The sequence below is a fragment of the Ornithorhynchus anatinus genome, chromosome 2 (assembly GCF_004115215.2).
Source record: "Ornithorhynchus anatinus isolate Pmale09 chromosome 2, mOrnAna1.pri.v4, whole genome shotgun sequence".
NCBI classification, from domain to species: domain Eukaryota; kingdom Metazoa; phylum Chordata; class Mammalia; order Monotremata; family Ornithorhynchidae; genus Ornithorhynchus; species Ornithorhynchus anatinus.
In genome coordinates this window covers 165,095,763-165,104,283 of record NC_041729.1, presented here as the reverse complement: position 1 = coordinate 165,104,283, position 8,521 = coordinate 165,095,763, and the positions used below count along the sequence as shown (strand labels likewise).

General features: G+C 48.1%; 1 protein-coding gene across 4 annotated transcripts in view; it reads right to left on the bottom strand.

Annotated features, from left to right (window-relative positions):
* Positions 1-6,051: 6,051 nt before the first annotated feature.
* Positions 6,052-8,521, bottom strand: part of SOX5 (SRY-box transcription factor 5) — a 490,387-nt gene continuing 487,917 nt past the window's right edge. For 2 of the 4 annotated variants that reach the window (XM_029058133.1, XM_029058135.1), the window contains exon 15: positions 6,052-6,579. In XM_029058133.1, the coding sequence (XP_028913966.1) occupies positions 6,273-6,579 (307 nt within the window). In that variant the 3' untranslated portion in view covers positions 6,052-6,272. The remainder of the gene's footprint in view (positions 6,580-8,521) is intronic. The other 2 variants (XM_029058134.2, XM_029058136.2) reach the window with 1 other exon arrangement.

Genomic DNA, 8,521 nt, shown 5'->3' with positions numbered 1-8,521 from the left:
CCTTGGGCAAGTCACTTCACTTCTTTGGGCCTCAGTGACCTCAAGTGTAAAACAGGGATTGAGACTGTAAGCACCATGTGGGACCAGGGACAGATTTGCTTGCATCCGCTCCGGTACTTAATACGGTGTCTGGCACATAGTAAGGACTTAACATTCATTCGGTAGTATTTATTGAGCACTTACTGTGTGCAGAGCACTGTACTAAGTGCTTGTAAAGTGCCATCATATTATCAGTATTGATAATAATCATAATAATAATAATAATCACCGATGGATTCTCCACCATGGCCTTCCCCTTGACCTCCCTCCCATTGGTCTTCTCCCGTGGCCTCCGCCCAGGGGAGAAAATGCGACTCATTTTGAAGGATCGCGTTCCGGCGGACAGGGAATCATCCGCCCCAGTCGATGTGACCCCTTTCCCTCTTTCCTAAATGGAAAATCAGGGAACTGGAGTTTCACTTTGTAAATTAGAGCTTGAAGTCACTCTCCCGGCTGAACCGATTCAGAGTCAGGTTTGCATTTGGCCTCAGCTGCAAGTAATCAGTTGTGAATATCGGTGCCTATTACGTGCCAAACACTGCCCTAGGCAAACAGGAGAGGCTGAGCAGCATGGCTTGGTGGGTAGAGCCCGGGCCTGGGACTCAGAAGGACCTGGGTTCTGATCCCGGCTCCGCCACGTGTCTGCTGGGCGACCTTGGGCAAGACACTTCATTTCTCTGGGCCTCAGTGACCTCATCTGGAAAATGGAGATTGAGAGTGTCAGCCCTACGGGGGACAGGGACTGTGTCCAATCTGATCACCTTGTATCTACCCCAGTCCTTAGAACAGCGCTTGGCACGTAGCAAGCGGTTGACAGTCTATTTGTTGCCGAATTGCACTTCCCAAGCTCTTAGTAGTGCTGTGCACACAGTAAGCACTCCATAAATACGACTGAATGAACGAATGAATACCAGGTACCATAATCATTATTAATCAGTATTAAGCTCACCGTGGGCAGGGAACGTGTCCACCCACTCGGCCATTTTGTACTTGTCAGCTGTGTGACTGTGGGCAAGTCACTTAACTTCTCTGTGCCTCAGTTCTCTCATCTATAAAATGGGGATTAAGACTGTGAGCCTCACGTGGGACAACTTGATCACCCTGTAACTCCCCCAGTGCTTAGAACAGTGCTCTGCACATAGTAAGCGCTTAACAGATACCAACATCATTATTATTATTCCTCTCCCAAGTGCTCGGTACAGTGCTCTGCCTAAGCGCTCAATCAATGCGATGGAAGGATTGATGGAGTTGGTAGCCACAGTCCCCGATCTTAAGGTCCTTAGAGTCTACAGCTGAACTACGGCCTTGGGAGAAATAGACTTGGTCAACATCATCCTTAGAAGAATCCCTCTTATTTACATTTCTCACAGGCCCGGAAAGCTCCTCCCGTAGATATCGAGCGCCTCGACGGCGGGGATCGTGTCTTATTAATAATTACGGTATACGGTTTCTTCCAACTCTCTTCTATCACACTCTCCCCTGTGTTGAGCGCAGCGCTCTGTCCACAGTGAGTCCTCGATAAATACGATCGACCGGCATCCTCCTTTTCTTCGCCTTTCTTCCCCGGGTAACGCGACGACGAGCAACCCTCCGGGAGAGTCAGGAAACAGATACACAGCGGAGTAGGTAAAGAACACATTTGCTGTTTTTATTGGTGCCTTGCAGGGCAATAATACTGAAAAAGGGGAATGCAAAAAACAGGGTGGTGGCGGTCCACATCTTTTTGTCTTTTTTTTTTTATGAGTACATCCACTCTTTTTTTTTTTTTTTTGCTTTTTTTATTATTGTGGCATGAATGATAACAGAAAACCCAAAACATGAAAATATACAACTTATATTACACTATGTGTTATGAACAAAATATAAATCTATAACTCTATGTTATATTTACATAATTATTTCTTTTATTAAATTTCAAGTGAGATGGTAGAGGTTGCACATACTTTGTTTTGAGCTCCAGGCATTTGATTGTCTCTTTTTCTTTTTTTGATTCCTTTTCACTTGTAAAATCCAAAACGTTTGAAGGATTAAGAGCTTTAGAGCCAGCGGAGCTGTATAAATACTGTTTAAGTGAACCAGCGACAGAAGCCCTGGGTGGTGGAGTGGGTGGATGGGGGGCGGGCGGGGGGAGGGAGGAGAAAAATTCATCGGTAGAAAAGCTAATACAGTCTCCTTCAGACTGGGACGTTGACAGAGACAACCGAGTTCAGAATTGGAAACAAATTCAGAAGTCAACCCAGACGGCTACCTGAGCCCTTTAGGGGAAGCTATCTCGGAATCACTTGGAACGGACCGTCTATTTCCTTTCAAAATTGGAGTTTTGACTCCAGCCACGAATGGGGAAGTCGGGCGTCTTATAGTCCCTACGTGTTTCGTTTAACCCCTGTCGCAGGGTGAATTCTTCAGGAGCGAGCGGCCTTGTTTCGGCTGTTTTCATGCGTGTTGTCAGAGGGGACTACAACCAGACCTCTGGAGGAAGAGAGAAAACCCTTCTGAAACTGCCCTCTAAAAAGATGAAAGGCGACTTTCTTCTAAGCAATCATTTCATTAAGATTCTCGGCAGAAGCCGAACACGTCATCAAAGCCAGAAGTTAGCTTACGAAACGGATGGACCGCTATAATAACAGCTAGGGTATTTGGGGGGGGGGGGGCCTCATTAGTGCAGTGTTACGGAGGTGGGGGTCAAGGTCGATGCTCAGTGTTCTCAGAAAATTCCGACTAATTTAAGGCATGGATGTATCGAGAAAAGGTCGATGAATTTCTTCTCTTGCCTCAACTAGCCAAATCAGTAGCGGTTTATGAATGAGCAATCCGGGGGCTACGTTCTTTAGAACGCGGAGCAAACAGAAATGATCCAACGAGACTTCCCTGGGGCCAGAACAGGAGGGTTGCAACCCCACCTAAATTGGGGCGGGATCACCCACTTTTCATTCTTTCGGGGTCTTCTTCAATACTGCTTCAGTGCGGACGAGGTGACTCTAGTCCGTGTACTGAGGTGTGCCCTTCGGATGTCCTAGACCGTAAGCTCGCTGGGGGCAGGGAACGTGTTGGTTCTATTGCGTGTTGTACTCTCCCAAGCGCTTAGTACAGTGCCCTGCACACAGTAAGTGCTCAATAAATGTGACTGATCGATCCATGGCTTTGGGCGAATGCAGCTAACGCATCTTCTGGTCTGACTTCCTCGGGACAGAGCGAGTCCAGGAGCAGGCCAGGAGGGAACGAGGACGGGTCAGTGGGAATCGCTAAAAAGATCGGCTCGCCAGCCGTTCTACGCCGAGGAGAGTCGGCGGTGCAGTGGAGTCGACGGAGTTCCGTTGGGAAAACGATACGGAACTCTGGATTTGCCTTAAGAACGGGGCCACACCCTTGGCGGACCGATGTTCCTGGCAGGACCAAGTTTAAAATTGGAAAAAAATTATATCATAATCATCCCCTGGGGTGCGTTTCTCTGCGTCAACGTAAGGATAAAGAAACACAACTAAAATGGTGTCGTGGTGATTGGCTCCATCCGGGTCTGCCTCAGTGGCCTGTGCCTGGAACTAAAACAAAGTATTCTCGTAGCCCAAAGTCACAAAATGAAAACAAAAGCATTTCTATAACATGGGAGGGAGGGCGGGGGAAGCATCCAGCAAACATGGGGGTAGGGGAGGGCTCACCCAGAGAAGTCAGCAATGATTTGTTCACAATGACAGGGAACAAACTGAACCCCAAAAAAATCCGTTTTCACATTGTACATAATAATGGTATAAAAACAAGTGTCTATGTTTCTTCTTTCCTTATCCAAACAGAGCGCTTCAAAAAAAAAAAAAAACCCAAACGCAAGAAAACAAAACAGGAAACCAACATAAAATCGGCTCTAGATGACGGCGGTAATTAAATAACTACAATGAGTGATGAGAGAGCAGAAGTTTAAGTAAGGTTGAACGCGAGACTCTCATTAATTCACTCCTTCGTAATACGCGTCAGAACTTGACATTGCCGGGACCAAAATTCAAAAGAAAAAAAAGTAGAAGAAGAAAAGAAAGGATGGGAATCGAAGTGAGATTTTGTAGGTCTACGCACTATAGAGAAAGCGGGAGGGGAAACCAGTTTGAAATCTCTAACAGCTTAAGAGCTTGCTGCACTTCCAAATCAGTAAAGAGTAAAATAGAAATGGGGAAATAAAATAAATTATACATAACTTACTAATCTGGGAACAGCTGACCATTATTATTATTATCATTATTATTATCATTATTATTATTACAACACTAGCAAGAAGAGGCAGTTCAACTGAGAAAATACAGTCATCAAATACGAACGAAAAACAAACAAAACGAAATCTCTGACATGCAGGATATGATCAGCCACCCCAAGGAAAACCCCAGAGCAAGTCTTTTGAGAGAGAGAAAAATGATTATTTTTTTTTTCTTGGCTTTCTAATTTGGAGGGACAAATCAAAATGGAGGAGGGAGAGGGAAGGACAAATCTGTATGGATCACACATCCGAACTACCGGTTGGAAGTCTCATCTCTACGAGGACCACTGTTGGCTTTTTCTTTGCTTTCGTTTTTCGGACCAGGTGAAATGTCAAAGCTCTAAAGACACGCGCCTCTCCGTATTCACTCTTTCCCCGAGACGGGAGGTCTCTCTTCTCTTCAAAATCTGAGAGCGCCTATCTCCCCCACCCCCAACACCCTCTGCTCGAACCCGCGAGGCCGTCGGATCGGTCTGACCCCCGCTCGAAAAAGCGGCGGGCCTTCCCAAATCCGGAACCGCCGTCGGTAACCCGCTTCCTCGTCCGCGTTTGGAGACGCCGGAGGCCGGGGGGTCAGCGTTTCCACTCTCCTTTCGGGATGGATTCTGCAGAGGGGAGTGAAAAGGCCCAGCGGGTTCGGCGGGAAAGCCAAGCCTCCGTTTAAGTCGACGGGAAACGCCGACGGATCGGGGAAGGGGTCGGAGGGTGACTGTGCCCTAACCCTCCGGGTGAGAGAAATCTCGTGACAAGGGAGAAAGAGAATTTGGGAAGAATCGTGGAAAATGCATCATTTTCCTTTCAAACCGCCAGATCCATCCGAGAAGGATGCTATTAGAAGTGTGAAAATACAGTTCTGGAGCCCTGTACTCAGTTGTCATTTGAAGTGCAAATTAAAAGTTGAAATTGCAGCCAGACCTCCTCTCAATGGTCCAACGTTATTTTTATTAGTACCATAAACACACACACGCACGCACGCACACACACACCCCCCCCCCCCCCACCACGGAATCCAAGGTCAGAAAATATCTTTTTTCTCTAAATTTCTTATGTTTCTTTCTTTCTCTCTCTCTCTCTCTCTTTCACCTGAGAACGGCACCTACAGTTTCCTTTAAAAAAAAATAGTCAAATCTCACCAGCTGCTGGTAATATCAGGTTCTTCAAGGGATTGTCTAAGACACAACGCTGTCCTAACTTGAGAAAGAACAGGAAAATCAAAGAGTAGAAATGAACTAGTTCAACACTTCAGTACAAATTTGGCACTTGCTTGAAGATGCAGTGTGGTCTGCGGGAAAGGATTTCTCTAGGAAAGAAATAATCGCTTATTGGGTGGCTGGTGGCAAAGAAACCCGAAAGAGAATCTTTCTTTCTCCTTCCCTCCCCATCCACCACCCCTAAAATATCGCAAGGTCTCGAGAAGGTGAAAGAGGAAGGGAACCATGGGAAATTTCTCTTTCTTTTCCTGTCAGGTGCATTACCAAAAAAAAAAAAAAAATCTTATTTCTTTTTTTTTTTTTAAACCGTAGCACAAAACAACAAAACACATTCACAAGCCACTTGTTGGCACTGTGTACCTGAGTGAGAATTTCTAGAACGTTGTAGAACAAACAGCCATAAAGTTTATTTGAAAACAAACGAAAAAAAGGTCGACGGGTAAGATTTCAGTGCTTGGATCTAGCAGCTGAATTACTGGCATTATTTTACCCTTAGCTTATTTCAATCTCTTGTTGTCGATATTGTAGTTGTATATATATATATATATATATATTTTGTTTCTGTTTTTTTTTTTTTAATCATTTTTTTCATTTTCCTTTCCGAGCCTTTCGGGGCAGGCTGACGTCCCGACTAGTTAAGACTAACAGTTAGAGTAACAGTCAGTGTATGAGAAAGTTAATGTGCTTGTCCACCGGTAAAGACGAACCAGATCGGAGCCTCCTCTGCAAGTCGTCTCGGATCCCGAGACGAGCCGTGTCTCCTCCCTCCCACCGGCCGCCGGGAATCAGTTGCCTTTCCCCGCGATGTGGTTTTCACTGTCACTGCCGAACTCTCCGTCAGCATCCTCCTCCTCCTCCTCTTCGTATTCGTCGTAGATCTCCCCGTTGATGTCGTCGGCCTGCATCTCCTCCTTGACGTGAGGCTCCTCTCCCTTCCCGCCGAAAGTGCTGTGGATGACCGGCAGGCCGGGCTCGGGGCTGCTGGACACGCTGGAGTGCTCGGAGGGGAGGTGGGGCGAGGCCATGCCCGCCATGGCGATGGCTCCGGGATAGACCACCCCGGCCGCGGTCATCGGGATCTGGGCTTGCTGCCTGGCGGGGGGGGAAGCCGGGGAGAGGGAGAGAGGAGGTCTGCGTCAGGCGAGAGCGCTCCGCGCACGGTCGACGCACCACGGCTACAGCTCAACGAATGAATGAGTTAATAAACGAGAGAGGCAGCGTGGCCCAGCGGGAAGTGCCCGGGCTTGGGGGGTCAGAGGACCCGGGTCCTCGTGCCGGCTCCGCCACTTGTCAGCTGGGCGACTTCGGTTACCTCATCTGGAAAATGGGCATTTTCCACGTGGGACAACCCGTTAACCGGCTATACTCCCCAGTGCTTCGAACGGTGCTTGGCACATACGAAGCGCTTAACGATTACCATCGTTACTGTTGTTATCAAAAGAGGGGCCGAGGAGCGGCGGGAGACGGTGGGACGTGCCGGTCGGGCGGTTAATTCGAGTTCTAGGCCCGGCTCCGCCGCCTGAGTGCGGGCCTGGGAGGCAGAAGGACCCGGGTTCTAATTCTGGCTCTGCCACTTAATGCAAATGATAATTATGGTGCTTGTTAAGCACTTACTACGTGCCAGACACTGTACTAAACGCTGGGGTGGATTTGAGCAAATCAGGTTGGACACAGTCAGTCCCTGTCCCACACGAGGCTTGCAGTCTCTAACCCCATTTTCCAGATGAGATACCCGAGGCCGGAGAAGTGAAGTGACTTCACCAAGGTCACACAGCAGAGAAGATCTGTATACAAGCAAATGGTTGGGCTGTACGCAAGCAAATCGGGTTGGACACAGGCCCCGGCCCATGTGGGCCTCACGGTCTCAATCCCCATTTTACAGATGAGGGAACTGAGGCACCGAGAAGTGAAGTGTCTTGCCCAAGGCCACACGGCAGGCCGGCGGCAGAGCCGGGAATCCGTGAACCTCCGACCCCCAGGCCCGTGCTCTAGCCACGATGCCGTGGTGCTTCTCTGCTGTGTGACCTCGGTGAAGTCACTTCACTTCTCAGGCCTCGGGTATCTCATCTGGAAAATGGGGTTAGACACTGCAAGCCTCGTGTGGGACAGGGACTGTGTCCAACCTGATTTGCTCAAATCCACCCCAGCGTTTAGTACGGTGCCCGGCATATAGTAAGGACTTGAAAAATACCACTATCATTATTATTATTATTATCATGGCAAGTCATTGTCTGCTCGGAGTTTTTTCCTCTGTACGTAGAGTTATGTCCAAATCTGTAATTATTTCTACGAATGTCTCTGGCTCAGAGGAAAGAGCACGGGCTCGGGGGTCAGAGGTCAAGGGTTCGAATCCCAGCTCTGCCACTTGTCAGTTGTGTGACTGTGGGCGAGTCACTTCACTTCTCTGTGCCTCAGTGACCTCATCTGTAAAATGGGGATTAAGAATGTGAGCCTCACGTGGGACAACCCGATGACCCTGTATCTCCCCCAGCGCTTAGAACAGCGCTCTGCACATAGTAAGCGCTTAACAAATACCAACGTTATTATTCTTAGACTGTAAGCTCACTGTGGGCAGGGACTGTGTCTGTCATACTGTTACACGTATCACGTACGTTATCATATGTTATCGTACACGTCATATCGTATGTTACACATACGATATGTCTCCCAAGTGCTCAGTACAATGTTCTGCACTCGGTACGAGCTCAATAAATACGATCCATCGAATGAATAGAGAAGCAGCGTGGCCGAGTGGAAAGAGCTCGGGCGTGGGAGTCGGAGGACGTGGGTCCTAATCCCGGCCGGGCCACCTGTCTGCTGGGTGACCTTGGCCAGGTCCCCTAACTTCTCTGTGCCTCAGTGACCTCATCTGTCAAATGGGGATTAAGACTGTGAGACCCACGTGGGCCAGCCTGATGTCCTTGTATCTACCCCAGTGCTCAGAACAGCGCTAGGCACACAGTAAGCGCTTACCAAATACCATCATTATTTTTATTATTATTATTACGAGTAAGCGATCAATAAATACTAGACC